This window comes from Phasianus colchicus, chromosome 7 (assembly GCF_987193195.1).
Source record: "Phasianus colchicus chromosome 7, bPhaCol1.hap1.1, whole genome shotgun sequence".
NCBI classification, from domain to species: domain Eukaryota; kingdom Metazoa; phylum Chordata; class Aves; order Galliformes; family Phasianidae; genus Phasianus; species Phasianus colchicus.
The window spans coordinates 15,266,360-15,290,632 of record NC_143442.1 but is presented as its reverse complement, the minus strand read 5'-3'; the positions used below and the strand labels follow the sequence as shown (position 1 = coordinate 15,290,632).

The window sequence follows — 24,273 nt, the reverse complement described above, 5'->3', positions numbered from 1 at the left end:
CGCGGGCCCTGCGCACGGCGCGCCGCGGCCCGCCGCCCCTTTGTGCCGCCCCCGCTTGCAGGTAGGGCCGCGGGGCGGCGTCGCGGCCCCCCCCTCCCAGCGGCGGTGCGGCCGGGCCCCCCCCGGGCGGCGGGGACGGCGGCGGGGCGGGGGGCGCGGGCCCCGCCGGGCGGGAGGGGGACGCTGGGGCGGGCTCCATGGCAACCGGATGTAAGCGGCGGCGCTCTAGCCGCGGTGGCGCGGCGCGTCTCTGTGGTAACGCGGAAGTGCGCCGGGCCGTAGAGCGACGGCGAGCCGAGAGGAGGCGAGCCGGGCAGGGCTGCGCTCCGCTCCGCTCCACTCGGCGTCCCGCGAGCGGATGGCGGCGGCGGCAGCGGAGCCGCTGGTGAGCGGCCTGGCGCGGCTGCTGCAGGACACAGGTGAGCGGCGGCCGCTCGGAGGGTGGGGAGGCCCGGCCGGCGACGGCGCTCACGGGCCCGCCCTGCTCTCCGTTCCCCGCAGGAGACCTGGTCCTGGACGGCTCCAGCACGCTGACGCTGCTCACCCCCACGCTGCAGCATCTGACGCGGGTCTTCGAGCAGCACTTGGGCTCTCGCAACCAGCACCGCGGCTTCGTGGCGCTGCCCTCCCACCCGGCCGAGACCGCCGCCATCCTCCAGGCGCAGTTCCTTTTCGACATGCTGCAGAAAACGCACTCCCTCAAGGTCCGTGCTGCCCGGGCTGGGAGTGGCAGCAGGGGTGAAATGGGCTCGGAAGGAGAAGGGGATTGCGTGTATAGGCTGCTCCTGGGTCCCACAGCTGTGCTAAGAGGTGCTGTGGCTGAGCCTGCGGGTCTGTGTGTTTCCCTGTGAGGGAGATGGGAGACAACGGACTGAATGTTGCTGGGAGTTTTACAGTGACGCGCTGAGCTGGAGATCAGAGTGGGGGCCCAGAGCCCGTGCAGAAATGCAGCTCCTCTGACAGGGCGAGGAAGGGAAGGACGCTGAGTCAGGAGGGTGTTGTGGTCAGTACTTGTATTAACCAAATAACAGGCCCCGGGCAGAGGGCAAGCTGCTCACTGTAGCGTCAGCTCGTTCAGATTCTTAAGTCCGTGGAAAGACAGAAGGATATGGTTAAGTTCTCTGGACACAAAACAGAGATGGCATCTTACGTGAACTTTGTTGAAATTGACCGTGGTTGCTTCCCAGAATGAGCGTCCCCTGCAAACGATCCTGCTCAACATGCTGCATGAGTGCTGGCAGAAGCGGGTGGTGATTCATTGCTGCCTGGCTGTAGCTGTGAAAGCCATAGTGCTGAGGAGGCCCTGAGAGTCTGTTCTGCACCTGATGAGTCACTTCTGTGTGCATGTAGCTGGCAGAGATGGTCTCTCCATTTGTGCCCTGGTGCCTGCAGTGGGAGCGTTAACTGCCTTGTTGCTTCCTTTGTCTGAAAGACTGTGCTGTCACTGAAAGAAAAGGAAAGGAGCTGAGTCTAATAAGCTCCTTTGTGAAGCTTATATATGAACATGGTCTTAACTATTTTTTGGTGAAAGCCTATGGCTGCACTACAGAATGCAAAGGAGACATTTGCAGCCTCCTCAGTCTGATGTTAACAGTGTTTTGGAGAACAACATTATTTTCCACATATCTACTAGTGATTCGCCTTAATTGGCCCATTCTTGTGAAATGTACATGCATACCTCCCACCAGTGCTCTAGTTCCACTCAGCTGATTGATAACCAGCAGCTAGATTTGTTTTTATTTAGTTAATGCTGGTTGATGAGGATCCCATCTCTCAGACCTTCCTGCACCTCTGAAAGTGGTGAAGCCATGTGGGCAAGGGAGAAGAAACAGAGCTGTATGGTCAGGCAGCCTTGTCCTGCCTGCATTTCTGTTGGGTCTTTATTGAACTGTGGGACCATGAGGCAGTGTAGATGCCAGCATGGAGGGCACTAAATAATGCTAAATAACAGAGCATGTTATTTAACACCTGAGCTGGAGAAGGTGCCCATTCATGGTACGTCAACAGTATTGCTTCATGAGTATTGCTTAATAAACTGAGGTTTATATAAGGCTTCTTTCCTGATTTTTTTTTTTTTTTTTTCTAGCTCATTCATGTTCCAAACTGTGCTTTACAATCTACTGTGAAGATATTCCCTTTCAAGTCCCTCCGGCATTTGGAAGTAAGTACAGGAGGCAGAACTGGCTTTCAGTCTTGCGGTGTGGCTGCTCTTTACTTAGTTTTGTGGTTGGAGGATGCCTCTACTCCTAAAAACTGGGTTGGCTTTTGTGGCCTGCCTACAGGGCTACAGCTAAACTGCAACACTTGCTTAGGGTGCAGCTTGGGTGTGAACAATAGTAGAGTACTGGGAAGGGAGGCTCCAGCAGGAAAATGGGAGACTCCTTGTGCAGATGGGCCTGGAATAGCAGCTGCTCTTGCACTGTAATATTTTGATGTGTGTTGTCCTTACTTTCTCATAACTGCTGCAGTTGAGATCTGTCCCTCCACATTGCCTCCGGGGTCTGCGATTTGTCTATTCTCAGCTGGAATCTTTAACCTGCTCCAAATGTATCAGTACACTGGAGGTGAGTGTCTCTGTGCAGCTCACGGGGAGCTATGCAGGAGATCAAATAGAGAAATGTGGGGGCAATCTTAAGCACCATATCAATCCATCTCAAATACAGATTTTTCTCCCTTACCCATTCTGGTGTCTTACCCCACAAATAATGATGAAGTATTCCTTGATTAATTACACCTGTGCTCTGCAGTCTCCTTTATGGCTGCTTGAGAATTTTGGGTTCTGGCCAATATTTGTACTGGCTAAGTGTCTCTGCCCATTTCTCCATTCACAGTTCTGTAGCTGGTCAGGGTTTATTTGGTTGTACCTCAGCAATCTTAAGTTAGAGCTGATTGTCAGAAGGAAGTGCTGTGCCCTTGTCTGCAGTCTTGCACTGCAGGTTTCTGAGACATGAAGGCAAGCTCCAACCATGGAGAACTGAGTAGTGTGGGTCATGTTAACAGTGGGGCTGTGGGCTTCTGCGTGGCTTGGAAGCAGCTGCCTGCTGGGGAGCAGTGGTTATTGGCAGAGAGCACTTTGAGAGATTCTTTTGCCTGTCAGAGCACGTGTTGTTTGACCAGAGCATGTGTGTCTGATTGCTGGGTCTGTCCTTGATGGAGGTCTGTTTTTGTTAGGATGAGCCTGTGCTTAAGTTTTCAGAGTCTCTGAATTGTAATAGGTTAACTATTGCTGCTTGTGTGTAAGAAGCAAAGGCATCTCCCCTTCTTTCTGAATATCTGACTATGCAATTACCACCAAATACTTGGCAATGACTTATAAGTCACTAATCCATTCTGGGCAAGGCACAATCTGTAAGGCACTATTTGTCACCCTTGTTCTAGACTTGTTGTTCTTGTATGTTCATCTGCTGTTACAGTAACAGCTAGTGCTAACCAAGGAATGGTTCCTCTCTTCCTCCTAGGAAATCATTTCAGCATGTGGTGGAGATCTGAGCTGTGCTCTCCCCTGGTTGGAATTGCAGACGGTCAACTTCAGCTATAACTCCATCACTGCCTTGGATGACTCACTGGTGAGTTGAGCATCTTTCCTGCATGCGTGAGTGTAAGTGTGCAGATGATTATGGCCAGAAATTGACCACTCATTGCTGGTGCTTTCTCTGGGTGGGAGGGAGTGAGTGGTGTTAATTTTGCTGGCCTCTCCCAGCAGGACAGCCTTTCCATGCCACACTGGAGACATTTATAAGATCTGATATAGTATCTTTTCATCCTTCAGCAATTACTGAATGCACTTAGAGTCTTGGATTTGAGTCACAACAAGGTCCAAGATTGTGAGCACTATTTAACGGTGAGTATCTGGGGCTGAGTACCAGAATTCCCTTGTACAAAGAGGACACTGCCACTTGCCAAGTGAGGTGTAAGACAGGAGGTGGAGACGTGGTCCAACAGGCATGTGATGTAGGGGCAGTGCTTGCAGCCTTTAAACTGTTCCCTGTATATACAGCCCATGCATCGCTGAGGCAGAGAAGGCAGCATTCCTCATGTGCTCTGATAGAAGCCTTTGCTGTATGCGTGTTTATCACTTGGCCACAAGTCAGTGTGGCTGAAGCTTTGCTGTTGTCTGTGCAGTGAGGCGTGGGGCTATCGAGATTTGCTGTTTGGTTTGTCCGGGCAGCCAGAAGCATTTCTTTCTTCCCGTACAAAATCTCCTGTCGGTTACTTTAGAAGGATGGAAGTTTGTCACAGCAGCACGTGTGTCCCTGGGAGAAGGCACTGAAATTCAGGCTCTGCTGAGCTGGATGTGCTGCTTTTCATAGAAGCTGTGAAACATCTTTTTTCTGAGTTGCTAAGGCTCACAGTATGTCATTTACCACTGTCTTTCCACAGGTGGGAAAGGGCTTCTTTTGGTAGCAAGTTCAGTTCTTTGGCTGGGGCAAGGTGTCCAGATCTCCTTCCTGTGCTCCACTGAAGTTGGTGAATAAGAGGAAGGATCCTCCTAGAAAATTTTGTAAACCAGTTAGATTGTGCTCAGCACCTCTAGACAAGCTACTTCAAATATAAACACTGAAGTCTTGCTGTAGTTTGAGAAACTTGCTTTTTAAGTGGTTTTGGTGGGATGGAGAGAATAACAGGGACTAGTACCCTGTCCTGCATTCAGGACTGGACTTTGAGCTAAGATCTCAGTGCTGCTTTTCTCTCCTAACAGACCCTTTCAGAACTTGAGTACCTCAATCTGGCTTATAACTTCCTGTCCAAAGTGCCAAACCTTGGCATCTTCAGCCGATCCAAGCTGGTGACTCTGATCTTGCGCAACAATGAACTTGACAGTATTAATGGTGAGCCTGCAGCTGAGGGGAATGTTTGGGTCTGAGATTTTCTCTTTTTCTCAAGAAGGAACAGAATCTTGGGCACAGATACTGTTATATGTATTCAATTCTGGGGAAGGGGGCAGGGACAAGTTTTTAAAGTTATATGTTCTAGTATGCCGATGGCTTCTCACTTTGTTGTAGGGGTTGAACAGCTGATGAATCTTCAGCACCTGGATGTAGCCTATAACCTGCTGCTGGAACATGACCAGTTGGCACCACTGTCCACTCTACACTATTTAAAAAAAGTAAGTGTGAAGCCTGGTTGGTTGGTAGATTGGAGATGTAGTGTCAAGAGGGTGCAAAGTTAAAAAGAAAATTGAGGAAAGTAAATTCAACTCCTGAGCATTTTACTTCAATGAGGGAAGGTGATGAGGGAGCCTTAGAGAGAAAACAAACCTGTGCTTGTTTGTTTTCTGTTTTCTGTGACCCTGCTCAAGCTAGCCTTTTCCTGTATTTCATCCCCATCTTTTTTTTCTTCTCTCTTTCCATTTTTAACACCATCAAGTTCAGTAGTTCTCCTGTAGTGCTTTTGCAGATTTGTAGTGTTTGAAGAAGTCTGAAGGTAGATAACTGCAGGCACTATAGCATCTGTGTAGGAAAATTTGCCTACAGAGAACTTCTCTCAGCATTTCTCAGAGTCAGTACTGAAAAGGCCCCTGATGATTTAGGGGCTCGATAGGAAATATTTGAATTTAATTTTCTATTTGCTGAACAGCTTTTAGGAAGCATTGTAAAAGCTTAGATGTCTCCTAAATTGATCCCCATTCCTCTGCAAAGATGCTTCCTGAGGCAGAAAGAAATCTTGGAGTCTCTAGGTAGATTAAATTGAGGCACAGAATGTTGTTTCTAGTAACTTTTTCCCTAATTCCTTCCCCTAGCTGCATCTACAGGGAAACCCATTATGGTTCCGTGAAAACCACCGATCTGCAACCCTGGTACATGTATCTCCCAGGGCAGCCTTCTCCAATGTGAGTATTGCTGTGTGCCTCCTGCCCCAGTGCTGAAGGTATCCTGGGTAATCTGGTGCTCAGGAGCAAATGAGGAGAAATCTTGTAAACCTGAAAATTGAATCCAGCACTTCTGGGGTTGGTAGGTTCAGGCAGAGTAACATATTTTTAATATTTCATGAAGTTTGCTGGCTGATCTCAGGTTTGTAAGACCTCAGATCTTAACACTTCTTCCCCTTCTGCCTCTTCAGTTTTGAGACAAGTTGAGTGTGCTTGAGGGAATCTCCTCTTCAGTAACTTCCCTGTGTACCATATCACTAATTGAAGGGAGCTTAAAATAAAATCACAGAATTACAGAATTGTAGGGGCTGGAAGGGACCTCTAGAGGTCACTAAGTCCACCCCCCTGCAAAGCAGGCTCCCTGCAGCAGGCAAAAAAAAAGATGTAGACCAACTTTTTACACAGTCTCAATAGTGATAGGACAAGGATAAACGGTTTTAAACTAAAGGAGGGGAAATTTAGGTTAGATGTTACTCAGAGGATGGTACGGCACTGAACAGGCTGCATAAGGAAGCTGTGGGTGCCCCACCTCTGGAGGTGCTCAAGGCCAGGTTAGATGGAGACCTGGGCAGCCTGAGCTGGTGAGAGGCAGCCCTGCCCAAGGCAGAGAGGTTAGAACTGGATGATCTTTAAGGTCCCTTTCAACCCAGTGTATCCTATGATATCACTTTATATAATATCATGCTATAAATTCCAGAATTATCTGCTGTCTTCTAAAACTCCAGCCATTTGTTTGAGCCCTCTTCTCAAACTAGTGAGTAACAGCAAGCACTGATGATGCTCAATGGCTTCTAGAATGACAAAAAAGCAGTGCCCTAACCAAGAATCTCCCAAACACAACTTGTTCATGTGAAACTCAGTTGTATAAACAGGCATTCAGTGTCAGTTTCTACCTCAGTGAAAATACTGCAATGCATTTGCATCAGTCTAATACATTTTCCAGTAACAGTGCAAACTGAAATCTTATCCTGCTGGATGTGCACTTGGCTCTTGGCTACTACTGCAGAAAGTAGAGGCTGAGGCTAAGGACTCCATGTGCTGCCACTCCTGGTAGGATCCTGCTTCATGCAGCCATGCTCCCTGCTGCTACATGAGAAAACCCATGTGCTGTCTCTGTACCCATGTTCCTGTCCATGAGGGCAGTTTTCTTACTCTAATCCTTAATCTGAAGAACTGCCAGCCAATTAAGGGAAGGGGTTGTTCAGCTCTGCTCTGTGCTGGTGCGGCCTCACCTCAATAGGTTTGGGCACCACAATGTAAGAAAGACAAAAGTATCAGCATTCGGAGGAGGGTGGTGAAGCATCTAGGGAGCAAGATATATGAGGAGGGTTGAGGTCACTTGGTTTGTTCAGCCCAGAGAAAATGAGACTGCTCTCTTGTGGCAGCAACAGGACCCAAAGGAACAGCATGCAGCTGCATCAGGGGAGTGTCAGGTCCCTTCTGGCCATACATACTGTTGAGTCAAGTAGCTGCAACTAAAGGCATAATGGATAGGCAGGAACGGGGCTGTTTCTGGTAGTCTTTGCAGTGTTGTGCCAAGGATCCCAACTCTGGATGGCCTGAAGGGAAATAGGAGTCAGTAAATGTTGTCCTGAGTATATACCAGCCAAGTGGAACCTGACTGCACATGGGTCTCTAATTACAGTTCCTCTTGGATGGAGAGACACTCTCTTCCTCGGACCTAATGGTAAGTACAATTGTAAACTAATCTTGCTGGCTTTGGGAGTGGGAAGTATGACAGGTTTTTGCATCCTCATGCATCCTGTAAAATTTCTGTTAATTGTCTTGATTGTTTTAAGCACGTTCATTTTGGCTCAGTCCATGATGATTTTAAGTAATTGTTGGGAGTGGCCAGCACAACTTATTCTGTCCTACGTGCCCTTGAAGACCTTGGAGCCTTGCCTGTTTCCCTTTCGGGTGCTGTCTGACACTTGACACTCGAATTACATTTCAGCAAAACAAATGTTTCCCAGCATCTTATCTGCTGCTTTTTAAGAGACACAGAGACTGAGTTAAATTGATAAACAATCCAGTCAGTTGAGCAGAAGCTATTGTCACCATTTCTACTGAGATGGTAGAGGTCCGGGGTGAGGGGCAGGGAAGTTACTAACTTCAGTTGTGGCCTGGTTCCCCTGTCCCCCCTTCACACTCAGCAGACAGCTTTCTCTTCTTCTGGATGCAGCACCTTCCAAAATTAGTGACAAGTGTGTCACAGTCCATCCACACTTCTACCTCAGAGAAGACCATGTTGGACCGCAATGCGTTGGACAGTTCCTGTGCTGCGGACTTCAGTGACAGTCAGTCCCCAGCTGAGAATGTGGCTGTCAGACTTCCTCGAAAGAAAGGCAAGGTCTGGAACAGAGACAGCTTCTTAACCATGTAGCTGGTGTGTTGGGTGAGGGGGCTGCTGCTCCATGAAAGCCTGATGCTGTGGGATGTGGTCTTGTACTGGCTGAGTGTGACTGAGTCTCTGCACTGCTCTACATTAAGAAGGGACTTGTCTTAAATTCAGTCTTGATATACTGTAACTAATGTTTCACAGTGTGCCTCTGTGCTGTAACAGCAGTGAGCCTTTCAGCTTGGCAGAGCTTGGCAGACGCTTTTCTGGTGCCTCCCAACTATTCTTATCCTGTTTGTTCCAGGGAAAAGTCAAAGTGCGCAGAGCAAGCATTTCAGAGCCCAGTGACACAGAACATGAGTCCCAGGCTTTACCGTTCTCTGCTGGTAAGGCTTGTTCTTCTTTCTTAGTAATACGGCAGATGAGCTGCCTGCAGTCAGATGAATGCTTTGGTATGGTGACTACTGTCATGCTTCCCAAGTTTTCTCTCTACAGGTCTGGTTCTACAGCATCAGAAGGAGATGGAGCGCATGGACAGCTTCAGAGATCGCTTTGGTGTTGACTGGCTGCAGTACAAAAGACTGGAGGAGCATGACCGAGTACCTGTCATCTGCCGTAGCCGTTCTGCTGATGAGATCACAGGCAGGCCTGCAGCATTGGATTTGCAGAGTGAGAGCTTTGACCCAAAACAAGTAAAACCTCAAGTATCTCCAAAAGAATCCTCCCCTGTTTTCCACAATGCTGGGGAAGAAGAACCTGCGGTACAGCCAGGTGAGCTTCTGGGAGGAGAACAAAGAGAAGAGGAGGTAGACGAGCTAATGCTGGGAGAGGAAGAAGATGAGAAGCCAGAAGGTAAATGTTTTTTTTTTTCACTGCTGTATTTGAGGGCTTGGATGATGGTAGAATAGTTGGATCAAATGTGGTATTGGTAATCCTTCATCATACTACTAAGTATTGTGGGACTTCTAGGGACTTTGGACAAGCAGGCCTAAAGGCCTGCTGTGTGCACTGACTTGTGCTGTTGTCTTATTTGGCAGTGGACCTTTGCCAGCCAGTGCTCGTGAGCCAAATAGAAGGTGAAGGGGACCCAGAATCAGACTGGATCTTCCTGCGGGTCACAGCTAGGCATGTGATTGAGGTGGAACTGAAAGCTGCCAGAGTCCTCCACAAGCTGGAGCTGAAATGCCTGCAGAAGATAGAAACCTCTGAGATGACCTGGAAGAGAATGGTGAGCTTTTTCTCTCTCTGAGCCTTTGGCATCTTACTCCTTGGATGGGTCAGCATTCTGGATTTTTACTTCTGTCAGAGCGCCCTGCAGGTGTTTTCCTAATGCCTGTAAAGCCTGACTGAGAGTCACTTCTACTCTATGCATATGTATCTAACAGCATTGAAATTGCTTGAGTACCTGCGATAAGGCAGCAGAAGCCAGCACCAGCTCTATTCTGAAGCTGAAATTGGCCCAGTCCCCAGGTGCTATCAGGATCTTTCTGGGAGAATCAAGTCTGTGCGTGGCATTGTTTGTGACATTTGTTACAAACAAATGTAGTCTGAATGCTGGATGCTGTGTCATTTTCCTGGAATTTGGGTTTTCTGTCTCCTGCAGGATCTGGAGCGAGTTTTCCCTGTCCTTACACTGCACTTTACCTACATTCGCAAGGACCGGCAGAAGCGCAAATATGTGGTGCTGGATGACTGTCCGGAGCAGTGTCTGCAGGTGGGGAAGTTGGGGGGAAGAATGGGGAAGGGGGCAGTTTTTCTGGAAGATGCTGGATTCTACGGGAACAGAGCCTGTGTTCTCTGGGCAGACACACATCTGCATTCCTGTGACTATCCAGGTAGACAATGTCTCACTTGTAAGCTCAGGATTGATGCTGTTGCACAGATGACCTGTGGAGGGCCCTTTAAGCATGACCATGAAGAACAGCAGAGCTTTAGGAGCATAAATGTGTGCTCTCAAGGAAAAAGCCTTGCAGTTTTTTCACATTGGGAATATGTGTGCTGGTTTCTAGTAGTCAAGTTAGTGATCCCTACTTGTTGTGAACATGCAACATAATGTTTTCTGGATGCTGCATGATGGGCTAGCCTGTGCTCAGCTCTGTACGGTGAGAGTATCGGTGTTACGGCAACTCTGGTCTGTACCATAGCTGTAGTGACCCTGAACTCAAATCCAAGTATTTTTCTCCAAGTATTGTTGTTTAAGTACAGTTATGCAAGCTGCCACAGAGAAGACACAAATAAGTAGGACCTTTAAGACTAGAGTTCCAAGAGGAGCCTGTAAATACGTAGATATGAGGCAAAGACCTGCAAACGGTTCTCTTAGTATTCAGCAGTGGAGTTCCATGTCCTTAGCAAAGCTTACACTGACTGGCTGTTGTGCCCTATGTAGCTGGGATGTGGTTCTGCTCCCCTCATGCTCTGAAGTGATGTGATGAGGCCTGTTTTTATTAGGTGAATTATAGCTGCCTGCTAACACTTTCTTTCCATTTGCTGCTACTTGTAGTGTGTGCTTGAAGTGTTGTCCCCAGCTGTGGAAGAGAATCGGCGAAATCAGGACCAGGAGAAGGAATCCCTGAGGCTCCAGTGTCTGAAATGCAAACATGAGTTTTTGCAGTCCCTGGCTTCCAGGCAGCAAAGTCCTTATCCTGCAGAGACTGGAGACACCAAAAATTTGGAAACACTAGTTGCCTTAAATCAAGGTAGGATGTAATCTCCAGGAAAAAAAGAAGGATGCTTTCTAGTACATAGGCAGACTACCAAAATGGCAGCCATGGTGCAGAGCATAGAATGTGTAGCAGGGGGTGATGTGTTGGCTGTTCTAAACGGCCTTTCAGGGAGTCTGCTTTAGTATTTTTGATAAATTTGGCTGTTGAACATCAGAAAAACAACTGCAACCCTAACCTAAGTCTTCCAGGCTGTGATCTTAAGCCCATTTTTGCTTCTTCTATGGAGAGTGATTTATTTCTTTCTTTGTGCTAGAGAGCTGTTACTCCCCTAGACAGCTAGTTCTGTCTTCTGTCCACTAGACTAAATAAGCTCAAATCCCTAGATAATTTACTTGTCAGTCATATCTTGTACAATCCAGTTATTCTTGCTGATCTCCTCTGTGCTCTTCTTGACTCATCCACATTTTTCTCTGGATGTCTGAAGCTAGATGTGGTATTTTAGCTGAGGCATTACTAGTGCTGAATAAGCGTCTTCTAATTGCTGAGTTTTCAAAGCTCAGCTTGTATTTGAAATGTCAGAGTTGTGTCTAGCCTTAGCTCAGAAGATGCTGCTGGTATGAGGAAGTACTCTGGGATCAGAGAACTCTGCACTGGGGGCAGAAGTGCTGTCATGGCTGCAGTGCTTTCTTCCATTCCAGGAAACTTTCCTCTTTACCCTAGGCTAGTCTTTCACTATAAGGAGTTCCAGGATATAGCTGGGGGTGTGGTGTGGGTGAAGGTTAGCATCAGGAAGTAAGGTCAGAAGGGATGACAGCTGGAGAATGGACACAGCAGGCTTGTAGGTTGGCTAGCTGAAGATAAGGAGGTGACTAAGGAAAGTTGAATTGACTGAAGGTAAGCTTGAGGTTCAAAGGCACTGTAAGCACTTGTGGATGTTAAGTGGAGGAAAGGCAAAATCAGCCAAAATCCTGATATGGCTTCTGGTGCAACTACAGGGTACACTGGTCACCCTGGTTCTGAGCACGGCTATTTCAGGTGGCAGTTGACAATCATCCGGAATTTCTTGTTGATTTGCAGTGGGGAGTTGTGTAGGATATGATTCAGAACTGCTCAACAAACTGCTCAAGTCAGAGTTTATCTATCGTCTGCTTTGAAAGGGATGGTTTGAGGTTTGCAGAGGGAGGGAAAAAAAGTAAAACCTTGTTATAGCAGAGTTGTTCCTTTTTTTTTTTTTTTTCTTTATCCCTAATGAAATCTTCCATAGATGCTTCAGCAGCTGGTGAACCCATAGCCTGTCCCAGTTGTTCCAGTGACCATGTGGTAATCCTGCCTTCAGAAGTAAGCTCCAGCACACCTGTGCCACCCAGCCATGATGGCACAAGTGAGGATCTGTCAGACTCTGTCCTGGAGGGAGGCAGCCAGCAGGAGGGCCTGGAGGATGTGCCTGCTCTGGCCAGGGAGAGTAGGAAGTTCTACATCGGTGGGGAGGACAGCTCAGAGATGGATACCAGTAACAGCACCAGGATCCCAGAGCTGAGTGGCGAGCATGACAGCACTATCCATTCCAGCTCCCGCAGTACAGATGGAGGCTGTGGGAAGAAGGAGCTGGGCATGAAGAGCCAGTACTTGTCCCTCAGCCACACAGACATCAGTGCGGGCAGCTTGATGGGGAGTTACCATTACAGTGCTTCTCGTGGACCTTCTTCACAGATCTCTATGAACTCTGACTCAGAGGAAACATGGAACCTCAGTCCTTGTGAGTATGTCAGAGCTGCACAGGGTTTAGGGGTGTTGTGAACTGTTTCTAGTGCTTGCAGGCTGTCCTGCTTCCAGGTTAATGTGGGAAGAGATTATCAACCACAAGCTTCAGTGGCTGGTTCTTGTGGGCAGAGTGCTTCACATCCCTCTCTGTTCAGTCCTCATGCCTGCAGGAAGGGAAAACTGAATCAGGTCCCGAATATTGCTCAGACTTTGACTAATGGGATCTTTTTCTGGGAGCTGCACTGCTCAGTTACCAATACACATGGTTCTTTTAGCACTAGTGAGCTACCAGCTGGAATGTTTTTTTTGGAGAAGTATACGCACAAAATTCCTCTGCTTCTAGTTTCTGGCCTAAGCATAGAGTAAGGCTACTGTGTTTACAGGAGGCTCTCTTTAGAGGTTTTACAGCCACTTGTGTTTTCCTCAGTGGTTTTGGTGAGTTCAGATGACAAAGTGTGTCCAAAAGAAAAAAACAAAAAGAGACTGAGTGAGGGATATCATACAAAGCAGCAATTACTGGGATGTCCACATGTGCTTTATTTGAAGGGCCTTGGATTTCTGTTGCGACAGAGACTGTTTTTGCTTGGGTATCAATACGTAGCTTACAAAATAACTGAAGTTGGAGAGGACCAGTGGGTAGTCAACTGGTCCATTCCACAAGTGACTCTATTGAAAGTGCACTCTAGTAAGACCTAGAAAACCCATCAGCTTCTCCATTTAGAGATCTTTACTGGCTTTTCAAGTCTGCTCTGCTTCTGAAGAGGACTCAGTATAGAACTAATCTTTAGGACCACTATGTTCAGTCTTGTGCACTCAGAATAAGCAAGCAGTCTCATTTTAGATCAAATCACAAGATTCAAAACTGAAGCCATGAAAACATATATTTTGAAAAGTTGATTAGTGTAGTATTTCTGGTAGAGAACAGGCCCTAGTCAGAGGTTTGTTCTCTTGGACAGTATCATGGCTATTGTATATATGACTTAGTCATACAATTGCATAGCAGACCCAAGTTAGGTTTTTGAGCAACTTTCTTCATGTCTTCTGCAGTCCCTTTCAGCCTTATTGTAGTCTGAGTCAGAATTAAAGAAGCTGACCATCTGAAATGAGAAATGTCTTTTTGGCTTTGTGGGCAAGCTGTGGAATTGCTCTCCTGCCAAATCAGTCAGCAAAGCAGCGTTCCCCTCTGATTAAACAACTGAGCGTAGGTTGAAGATGAACTAGACCAAAGAACATCTGAAGGGGTGAGTGTCAGAGTGATGGAATCCCCTCATATTTGATGTTCCAGGCCACAGCCCGGAAAGCCTTAGCTCTGACCTTGTTTTGAGAAGAGATACTTGAGGGAGTATCTTGAGAGGATAATTCTGCTCTGCTAGTGCCAGGTCTGCATGCTTTTCAGCTTCTGGTCAGTGGGAAGTGTTTTGATCTCACCCTTTGCTCTCCTCAGCTGCAAACAGCATGCTGAACACAAGGGACTTCCGTTCTGTGGATCATCGCCTGAAGCTGTACCTGGATATGGAGGTTTTTGAGGAGAATGATGAGGAGTTCCAGTGCTTCCTCAAGGTGAGCTCTGACAGCTCCTCTCCTACAGCCTGTGAGCAGCCCTGCTCCGAGGCTATCCTAGTTGTGCTGCAAGTTCTGCTCTGAGGTGGTCTGGAGACTGAGGGCTGCAAAGGAAGCTGAAGCATGTCTGGGTCAGCTCTTTCTATGGGTGGACTGGCAAGAGGCAAGCCAGTACTATCACTTGTCCTCTCTGTGCTCTAGGTGACCATGGTGAAGTTTGGTCGACAAGGAGAGTTCCTCTCAATTCTGGTTGCCTCTAACCTCAGAATCTATGTGCTGGAAGTTACTGGGATTATCAGGTGAGGAGAATGGTGGCAAGTAGGACCTTGCAGCAAGGCTGTGAGTGCTGGGTAGTGCCTGCCTCTGCCAGCCTTACCCGAGAGGTGATATGCAAAGACTATTCTGGTAAAGCCCCCTGCTGCAGTCTGTTGTGGGAGAGATGGGGCAGCCTGCTGAGGGCTGTGCTCTGTGATTAGGGGACAACCTGCAGACTGGCTGAAGAAGGATGACTCTCACTGCCTGTCTGATATTTCCCATCTGGAAGTGGGACTTTGCCACCAGAGCTTGCGAATGGAGTTTGAGAACCCAAAAGCCTCCTACAATCTGCTGATCCGGAGCCAAAGTTGCTGTGACCAGTTCCTGCAGACCCTGACATGTAAGAGTGGATCGGAAGCAGGGGGGTGGGAGAGGATTTGGAGGATTTTCTCCAGGAGAGCTATGAGGAAATCTGAAGTTGGATGTATGTTGGAAATTCACATCTTGGCAGCTCAGAAAAAAGTCTGGGGGAGAACCCCACTGGTATCATGAATTCCAGTGTCTCTCTATAAACTAGAGAATTCTCCTGAGCTGTTACATACTGCCCCTGGGCTTGCAATAAAAGATCTCTCCCTTCTACCCATCTTTAGATCTTATGCAAGAGGTGCCTGCCAAGAACAGGAGTAAGGTGAAGGAAATCCCCACTGTGGAAATGAATCCTCAGCATTGGCTCTGGTAAGAGCAGTCTCTGAAAGGTTGGGGGTTTGGGTAGAAAAGGACATCTGATTGTCCAGCAGTGCCTGGGAAGCAGAGCACTCAAAACATGGCAGCAGAGGCGCAGCAGGAGTGGCTGCCAGATATGTGCAATAGGCTTATGGCAGCTGGCTCAGGTGTCTGCTGCACAGGGGTGAGCAGGCAAAGGGGTTTCACTGGAGTTGCTGAGCAAGGCAGTGCCTATTTGAGAGTTCTACTGTTGTATCTCCTCCAGGCCTCTGCTGGACTCCAGGAACACGCATTCTGCAGCTGCAGATGGCACTTGTTTCTTCTACCTGCTGGCCTATCTGATTCAAGGTACAGGAGATCTCAGTGTCTAGATCTACCACACCTTCTGTTTTCTTCTTAGGTGCTTATGTTTCTGGTATTCAGCATGTGGGAATGCAGCTGGGCCATGGCTTCACCAGCAAGATGTGGCAGGGGCATGGATGGAAGCCTTTTAGTGCTGAGATATAGGACAGTAGTATGCTTCTTCCTATATATCCACTGTATCTCCTAGCCCTTTTCTACACAGAAGTCCAGACTCTAGGGAGCATTTTGTCCTGCAGATTTGGTGAAAACCTAGAATGGCTTCTTGGAAGCTGGTGGTGATCCAAGGATTGTATTACTGCCATGAGCTCAGGGGTCACACACAGCTGGCAAGGTGTCAGGAGCTGAAAGGCTCTTCAGTTTGTGAGGAAAAAGCAGATGTCTAATCTCTTACACAATGGAATAAGAGAAGCTTGCTGGAGTCCACCAGTTCTTTGCCAGATCTTGCTGATGTCCATCCACGTGAGCTATACTTGGCATTTGAGAATTCCTTGAACAATTCCAGTGTCCTCTTAACTTGAAACCCTGTTTTTGTCACTGCTCTTGCAGCTTCTTTTGCCATTGGCCACCAGGAAGATATAAGAGAAAGAGAAATAGAAGGAATCAGTGAGAAGTATGTTTCTTAGTCTCAATCTAAGCTGAATAAATAGCCGATGGGAAGAAGAAGAATTTAAAAGTATGCTTTTGTTACTCAACAGGTTTTTTTTTCCTTTTTTAGAGTACAGTGCCCCAAACTGGACACAGTTCAAGCCGAGGCCTTGTGCCAAGTAGAGAGGACTAACTGAACATCCCATCTCTGATATTCCTACTAATTCCCAAGAGTGAACTATGACAAGAAAAGCAACATGTTGCTGTAGCAGTTTGTGATTCCCTGCTACCTCAGCCAGTTCTGTGCATCTGACTTACTCCCAGATTCTAGTGATTTTCATTTGCATCCACTGGAAGCAAATGGGTGATACTTATACTCCCTCCAAAACTATCCTGCTTTCTGCTGTATTTATGACATGTCCCATCTTGGTATTTAATTTTATTTACACCGTGTTCCATCCATTAGATCTACTGGCAGGCAAATTCAGTCCAAAAAAGGTGGCCTTTTAGCTAGAGCTAGAGCTGCTGACTTTTAAATAAGGAATAGTAGGTTGTTGAAGAGGTCCAAGTACTGAAGTTCCTTTTCCTGCCTCACATGAGAATATTGGCTGGACAAGGCTAGCTGGGTGGCAGCCTTTTGTGTGCATGCTCTAGCAGTGAGCTTGGTTGAACCCAGGTACATTTATATACCCTTCTTTAGTCTGGAAGCTGCATACTGCTGTTCACCCAGTTACTGTTGCTGGAAAGGATTTTCCTTGGGAACGAGTGGAAAGCAAAGCTTTTACGGTTCTGTAGTGACTCAGGCTCTGAGCAAAGCCTCTCATTCTCTCATATCCTTTTAGGGGCATCTGCTTCCCCTGTGACCCTGCTGAGCACACAAAGCATGCTGTTTCTGCTGGAAGAAAATCACCAGTGGCAGGTGCAGCCCCCCTTGGATGCAGATCATGAGGCAGAAATGCCTTCTAGGAGCAACATCCAGTTGAAGGAGAAGCAGCCAATCAGCAGTATTAGCAATGTCATAACCTATCGTCTCTGTCCTTGTGACATCAAGCTGATGCTTTATGATGAGGTAACCAAGGGGGGATCATGGGGCACACAAGATGCTAGGGGCTGGATTGTGCTCAAATCCTGTTACTGCCAAGAGCATTTTGGGGCTGTCATCTCCCATCCTAACCCAGGGCCCTGAACCACAGAGGAGAGGGAGTGCAGCAATAAGCTGCTATACAAAAGTCATGCAGGGACACTTTCATGGCTGGTAGCATGGCAGGAGAAGGATATCACTTAGAAACTGGGAGGAGCTGGCAGCTGTGCTGTAGAGTAGCAGCTCAGGGCTGATAAGTGCCTTTGAGGTGGGGCCCTGCTCATCCACCTCTGTCTCTTTCCTCCCTTACAGGTGCTGAAGGTGGAGAGCACTTGGCACATCCGCACAGAGTGCCCTGAGCTCCTGCTAAAGCTGGTGGAGTGGATCCGCAGGCCCTGGGAAGAGATGTTCTCTATCGAGCTACGGAGAGCTGTGTACGAGGGACTGGAGTGAGCTTGCCAGCTGTAGGCAGGCAAGACCTGGAGTCATGAGTGCTGCTGTGCTGGCAGCAGTGCACAAATGTGTCCCCTTCCATCTGATCTTGCTGTCCTATGGCCTTTGCTTTCTACTCTAGTCTTGCCCCTGACCCTTTCTGTTGAGGAGGAGGGGAGCACGCAACGATCCAGACTTTGCACAGTCACTCACCTGCACTGGGCTGGCCATGGAAGGAGGTGGTTGGAGATGTCCCTTGTAATACTGTGTAAGCTACAGAGTTTTAACTTGGTGGTATTTGCTAGTCTCCTTCAGGATAGTATGAAGTATTATTGAAGAGAGAAGCTGAGCCAGAGTGTGTTCAGCGGGCTGTGGCGTAACTCAGGCAAATCAGCAGGCCAGAGGCAGTTGGATGTAGTCTTCCTAGCAGATGTATTTGCTGCCTTCCTAGCTGTCCCAGAACAGCTGCCAGTGTCTGCTGATGATTCTTTTCTTTTTCTTTCTCCCTCTTTTATCCACAGCTTCCCAAAAGCACCTGCTTCAAACAGGAGCCTGACTGCACAAAGGAATAAGGCATATGTTGTACTCTTAACCCCACAGAGAGCTCTTGCCTGCCTGCCTGGCAGGGCATGGCTCAGTCTGCTGCTGTAGTCCTTCACTGTCACTGGGGAGGGAGGAGAGCTGGGAGGCTCTGACCACAGAAGTGTGTTGCTCATTGTTTAGGGGGTCAGGACCCTCATGGACACTGGCAGGTAGAAGTGAGGCTTAGGCTTTTCTGAGCAGTCCAAAAGCAAGAGTCTATTTTAACATGAGTTTTACTATTTTCTATTGTAATAAAAAGCTTATATTTATTGAATTGCCATATTTTCCTCACCTCATCCTCTTGCATTGCTGTGATGTCCTAGTAAGGTCTTGCATACTAGCTTCATCGGTTTCCAGGAGCCAGTTCTGGGGCTGGCAAGGCAGCAAGGCCACAACCAACCCAGATATACCATCATCAGAGCCTTAGGAGAATAGGAAGTTCAATTTCGTAGTAGTGTAAAGGCCACCCCACAGCACGCCGCTGGGTGCCTTCTTGGAATCTGTTTATTTTTAGACTTGTCACTTTGAGAAGCAGTTTCAGTTGCTGAAGGCTCACAGTGGCCAATATTTTTATCTAGCCTTCTATAGACTGGATTGACAAGATCTATAGTGTCTTGAGGCAGATGTCACAATGCATTCCACTTTGTCCCCTCTTCCTAAATGGGCATATGGCTGCTGCTCTCCGTTCCTTTGCAGTGATCTCAGACTGCGAATGGCAATGAGCTCAGTGGAAGCAGTGCCAGTACACAGCACTTTGTCTGGGGGAAGGAGTCTCAGAGAGCAGCACCAAGTAATGACCAGTAAGGTTTTTCTGTCTTCGTCTTGCCATTTAAGGTGCCTGTGTTAAGTATTATCTTTCCCTACCATAACTGTGTTTTACGTAAAGTACAAGAGTCAAAACGAGTTTCCAGACCAGTCTTTGTCTCCTCTGTGCACACTGATCCCCTGACATAGCTCCATCCAGCTGGTGTTTTCCACCGTAATCAAGCTGCACCTTTGCTCTGCTGCACCTGGGTATGTGCTGAGGTACCTGACAAAGTCTGGATTGCCAGAACTAAAGGTTTCAGCTGCTTGCCTGCCCATGCCTGTTCTCAGGCTATTTTACTTGCTTTTTACCATCATCCTTGCTCCTGCTCCTGGCCCTTTTTCTCTGCAGGTCCATCTCCTTGGCTCAGCACCAGCACATTGGTTCTCACCCACTCCCTGGCTATTGCCAGAGGAAGCTCACAGGTGCTGCTGTAACCCTTCTGCTGCCTCTTCATCAAGCACTCGCTTTGTTTTCCCTTAATCTGATAACAACCAGGGCATATCCTCACTCCCTCTGTAGTTTCTCTCTGACCTCGAGTGCTTCTGTGGAGCCGCTCATGCTGGAACTAGTGATGGGGTAACTGGTCTCATTGTGCCAACGCAGTGTGTGCAGAAGCACACCTCAGTCATCTGTCTGACTATCACCATTTTCCTCTGTCTCTCCTCTCCAGCAGCTAGGCTGTGAGCAGACAGAGCCTGGGGGCTGGCTGTCAGCTCTCTAACTGGGAGAGCCCTATTTCTAATGGGTGTTTACCTCCAGCAGAGCCTTCCTGCAGCGGCCGCTTGCTGCCCTTTGCACTCCTCTGCTGGAGCGTGCCTCTGGCTGTTATCAGGTCACTAAAGTGGCTGTGGAGCTGTCCTGTATCAGGACAAACAGTCCCTCATGGAGCCGTCTGCTCCCTGTCCCAGTGCCAGAAACGCTGATTAGTAGGGGAAGAGTGGGGACAGGCTGTGTGTGGCACGGCCCTGGGCCAGGTGAGGCGATGGCTCAGGCTGTGCCCAGGCCAGGCAGTCAGGCTCCTCTCCCAGCTGAGCAAACACAGCTCGGCAGCTGCCCTGGGAGCAGCGACTGTCCCAGCAGAGCCCACCCAGGTCAGGAAGGAGCCCGCTGCCGCCACTGGATGCCCGAGGCCTGCTGGGGGCAGAAGGTGGGCTTCCCCCAGGCCCGGCAGCTCTGCTTATCCGCACTCTCGCCGCTGTCTCCCCGTAACTGCGTGCTGTGCGCCCGCTCCAGCGCCAGGCTTTGCCCCACGGCCTAGTCCCGGTCCTGCGGTCGGTGACGGCGCTCCCGCTTCCCCTCGGCCGCTCCTTACGCAGCAGCAGCTTCCCCGGGTTGCACAAGGCGGCTCTCCCGTCAGTGCCGGGGGCGGGAGGACGCGGTGCTCTGCCCGGGTGCCACGGGGATCCCCAGGGAGGACGGACCCTCGGTCCCCGGGGATCCCCTGACCGGGCAGCCGTCCGGAGCCAATTTTAGCAGCGCGGAAAGCCAGCCCGGCACCCCAAAGCCACGGCCACGAGAGCCGGCGGGGCCGGAGCGCGCGGACACCGCGCCCGCTTCCCAGCCCGGCGGCACCTCGCCCCGAGCGGAGAGGCTCCCGGGGCCGCGCTCCCCGCCCCGGCCGTGAGTCACCGGGGGCGGGCGAGAGCGGCGGGAAGCGGCGCGGCTCGCGGCGGGCCCGTAGGTGCGTACCGGCGGGCGGGCGGCGCGGGGCGGGGCGGCCCCGGGCCCCTTTGTTCGGCGGGAGGCGGCGGCGTAACGCCCCACCGCTTTGTCCGCCGCGCCGCCGGCGGGAGCCGCTCGTCCCGGCGTGGGGTGAGTGGGGCGGGGGGAGCGCTGGGGCTGGGAGCCGCCGGGTGCGGTGGGGCTGCGGGCCCCGGGCTCGGGCTCGCGGGTGGGTCGGGCTCGGGGCGCGGGTGGGTCGGGCTGCGGCGCGCGGTGCTGCTCCGCGCGTGGCGGCTCGGCCACCTGCCCCGGGCGGCAGCCTGCGTCACCTGCGTGCCCCGCGTCCCTCCCCGGGCCGCCTGGGTACCCCGGCCCGCCCCCTGCACCGACCCCGGGGCGCCGCGCCGCCGGGCGAGGAGCGGCCGCTGACACAAAGCGTCGCCCCTGCGGCGGGGCCCCGCGGGGCGCTCGGCCGGGGGAGCGGGGTGGCCGAGGAGCGGGTTCGGGCGCCCGTTGCTCGGGGCTGGCGGAGTCCCGGTGCCGGCGCGTGCCAGTCGCTGGCGCGAGGCTCGGAGCAGAACAATAGCGGCGGGAGAGGTCTCTCGGGGCGGTCCGCGAAGCCGCCACCTGCCGCCCTCGCGTCGGCCTCACGCCGGCGGCTGGACTGTGCGCCGTCTCCCCGCGGATCTGGCCAGAGGCTGCTGTGCTTTCCCCGCAATTTCCTCCCCGACATCTGGCGTCAGCTGCAACTTTGTGCAATTCCCTGCCTGCCTCGTGCTGCCCCTTGCCGTCACCCTGGTCCCTCGTGCTCCACTTCCCTCGCCGTGCCCGAGCCACGGGGTGCGGCACGGCCCTGGGACCAGGTGGCAGACGAGCCTCTGGCTCCACTGGGCTGTCCCCTCGCCCGCCAGAGCCGGCACTGCCCTGCTCCCGTGTTTACCCTTGCCGTGGTGACTCTTCCCCCAGATACATCCTGTCCGGAACGGGTGAGTGTCCCGGCTTTTCGCCTACTCCCCGCATCCTGGCTGGTAGCAGTAGGGCAGGAGGTGCTGGGGGCTGCTGGTGCCCTCACCTTTATGCTGTACGGAATCTGGGAGTCACCGGTGGGTAAGGGATGGGATGTAGGCACTGCGTGGGGGCTTCTGCTGCTTTTGGGGGGCCGGGTGAGATGCGCTGCTGCCTGCTCTGTGGCTCATCGTCTGCCTTCCGACAGGGCTGAGCCGACTGCCTGGCCAGGATGAGCTGGAGCTTCCTGACGCGGCTCCTGGAGGAGATCAACAACCACTCAACCTTCGTGGGCAAGATCTGGCTCAGCGTCCTCATCATCTTCAGGATTGTGCTGACGGCCGTGGGGGGTGAGTCCATCTACTACGATGAGCAGAGCAAGTTTGTCTGCAACACGCAGCAGCCAGGCTGCGAGAACGTCTGCTACAATGCCTTCGCCCCACTCTCCCACGTCCGCTTCTGGATCTTCCACATCATCATGGTGGCCACCCCCTCGGTGCTCTACCTGGGCTTTGCCATGCACCGCATTGCCCGTATGCCCGAGTCCTCACGGCGCCGGGCGCCGGCAACTCAGCGCAGCCGCATGCCAGTGGTGCGGCGCGGAGCCGGGCGGGACTATGAGGAGGCGGAGGACGATAATGAAGAGGACCCCATGATCTTCGAGGAGATCGAGGTGGAGAAGGAGAAGGGCACCGAGGGCGGCGAGAAGCACGACGGTCGGCGCCGCATCAAGCAGGATGGGCTGATGCGTGCCTATGTGCTGCAGCTGCTGTGCCGCATGCTGCTGGAGTCGGCCTTCCTCTTCGGGCAGTACCTGCTGTTCCGCTTTAAGGTCAGCCCCTCCTACGTGTGCAGCCACAGCCCTTGCCCGCACATGGTCGACTGCTTCGTCTCGCGCCCCACGGAGAAGACCATCTTCCTGCTCATCATGTACGCCGTCAGCGGGCTCTGCCTCTTCCTCAACATCTGCGAGCTCCTGCACCTGGGCGTGGGGCGCATCCGCGATGCGCTGAGCCAGCCCAACAGCCCACCTGCCAGCAGCCCCGCACCGCACTACGCCAAGAAGCCTCCTAGTGCACCGCCCACCTACCACTCCCTGAAGAAGGAGCCGCTGAAAGCCCCGCTGCCTGATGGCAAGCTAGACTACCGGGAGAACCTGGCCAACTCGGCCGCCGAGCGCTTCGCCCTGGCTGGCGCTCCCCGTGAGCACGAGCTGGAGCGGCTGCGTGAGCACCTGCGCTTGGCTCAGGAGCACCTGGAGATGGCCTTCCACCTGCAGCCGCCCCCCCGGCCTCCCAGCCCCTCACGCAGCAGCAGCCCCGAGGCCAACGGCATGGCTGCCGAGCAGAACCGCCTCAACCTGGCACACGAGAAGGGTGGCGGCTGCGAGCGCAGCACAGGTGAGCCTAGGGGACCAGGTTCTGGTGGGGCGGTGGGGCACCCCAGGATGACTGTTGATCTGCATCTTGTTCCCACAGGGCTGTGAGTGATGAGGACGGACGGTGCAGGACAGTGGTGTGACACAGCGTGGGACGGTGACATGTATCTGCCCAGTGGGGCTACTCGGGGCGTCTCCATCCTGGTGGGCAGCAATGGGGACAGGGGCTTGGGGAACCTTCCTTCACTGTTCTTAATTTTTTTTTTTAAAAAAAGGAATATCTTATTTTTGTACATTTTTATAAACTCAGCAGCGTGCACCCTGGCATTTTTATACACCCCTCCCGATTCCCACTCTGAGCCCACACCTTCCCTCCCTGTCTCCTGTTGTATCCTCACGTCCCTCCCCACGCCCTGTGCCTGCAGCACCTCTGACTCGTGCCTCCCCTCCACTCTCTGTGCACGTGTGGGTTATGACAGCAGTAAGGATGCTCACTCACACTGCACCCAGGTCTGGCTGGTGAGGCTGCAACACAGGTTGGCACTGAGCCTGAAGTAGAGGTGACAGCAGGGATCCGTGAGAGACGTATCCCGCTGGCACCACTGCTGGGGTGTGCCCATATAGCGAGCACACGTAGGTTGCACAGGGCCCCTTTCAGCTCCCCTCTCCAGGCTGCTCTTTTTAGGGAGCACAGGGGTCTGTGTTTGTCCTTCCCATCTCCTCCACTTCCCTGGAAGCAGCTCTGCTTGGGCTTTGGACCAAAGCCGATCCTCTCCAGCCTGGTGTGGGGCTGGGAGCCCTGCGTGGGTCTGTGCAGTGCCCAGAGCGGGTCGGTGGGGAGGCACTTGGGCATTCTGATCATCTCATGGGTCACGCGGTGAATTTTGTAGCATTGTTTCGTACTTGGATAATCGTGACTTTTTTTTTCCTTTTTTAATTTTTTTTTTTATATCTATATTCAGTAAAGCCTGGAGACGTTTTGTACTGAACTTCTGCATCCGGTCCTCTGGGAGGAAGGGGTGGGGAAGGGGATCCTGCGCAGATGGGCTGGGGCGGGCCAGCTGCTTGCGTGGGGCTGGCAGTGGTGGGATGGGGACGCCCTGCTTGGCCCGGGGTGACTCAGTTGTTCCAACTGTGCGGAGGCGGCTTCGGCCAAAGGCAGCCTCTGCTGGCGTGGCAGGAGAAGGATTGCTCCGATTGCCACATTC

General features: G+C 51.4%; 2 protein-coding genes across 10 annotated transcripts; both read left to right on the top strand.

Moving 5' to 3' along the window:
• Positions 1 to 244: 244 nt before the first annotated feature.
• On the top strand, positions 245 to 19,622 carry STK11IP (serine/threonine kinase 11 interacting protein). Of its 5 annotated transcripts, none has more exons than XM_090143829.1 (25): positions 245 to 419; positions 502 to 704; positions 2,087 to 2,161; positions 2,469 to 2,564; positions 3,459 to 3,566; positions 3,770 to 3,841; positions 4,700 to 4,829; positions 5,004 to 5,107; positions 5,741 to 5,830; positions 7,515 to 7,556; positions 8,052 to 8,219; positions 8,512 to 8,593; positions 8,703 to 9,059; positions 9,245 to 9,435; positions 9,811 to 9,921; positions 10,708 to 10,903; positions 12,135 to 12,626; positions 14,076 to 14,191; positions 14,393 to 14,490; positions 14,668 to 14,846; positions 15,097 to 15,181; positions 15,435 to 15,517; positions 16,960 to 17,186; positions 17,511 to 17,670; positions 17,773 to 19,622. In XM_090143829.1, the coding sequence occupies exons 1-24, from the start codon at positions 359 to 361 to the stop codon at positions 17,649 to 17,651; spliced, it is 3,507 nt and encodes a 1,168-aa protein (XP_089999955.1). In that variant the 5' UTR covers positions 245 to 358; the 3' UTR covers positions 17,652 to 17,670; positions 17,773 to 19,622. The 5 variants fall into 5 exon arrangements, 3 of the variants coding, with proteins under 3 accessions (XP_089999955.1, XP_031455436.2, XP_089999956.1); XR_016468206.1 differs by having other exon boundaries at positions 246 to 419; positions 17,511 to 17,898; positions 18,909 to 19,622; XR_004167841.2 differs by having other exon boundaries at positions 246 to 419; positions 17,511 to 17,898; positions 18,152 to 19,622.
• LOC116232938 (gap junction gamma-1 protein-like) lies at positions 17,811 to 24,074 on the top strand. Of its 5 annotated transcripts, none has more exons than XM_090143832.1 (3): positions 17,811 to 17,898; positions 21,896 to 23,087; positions 23,166 to 24,074. In XM_090143832.1, the coding sequence occupies exons 2-3, from the start codon at positions 21,920 to 21,922 to the stop codon at positions 23,171 to 23,173; spliced, it is 1,176 nt and encodes a 391-aa protein (XP_089999958.1). In that variant the 5' UTR covers positions 17,811 to 17,898; positions 21,896 to 21,919; the 3' UTR covers positions 23,174 to 24,074. The 5 variants fall into 5 exon arrangements, with proteins under 5 accessions (XP_089999958.1, XP_089999957.1, XP_089999959.1 ...); XM_090143831.1 differs by lacking the exon at positions 17,811 to 17,898 and adding an exon at positions 18,919 to 19,012; XM_090143833.1 differs by lacking the exon at positions 17,811 to 17,898 and adding an exon at positions 20,185 to 20,701.
• The last annotated feature ends 199 nt before the right edge of the window (positions 24,075 to 24,273 follow it).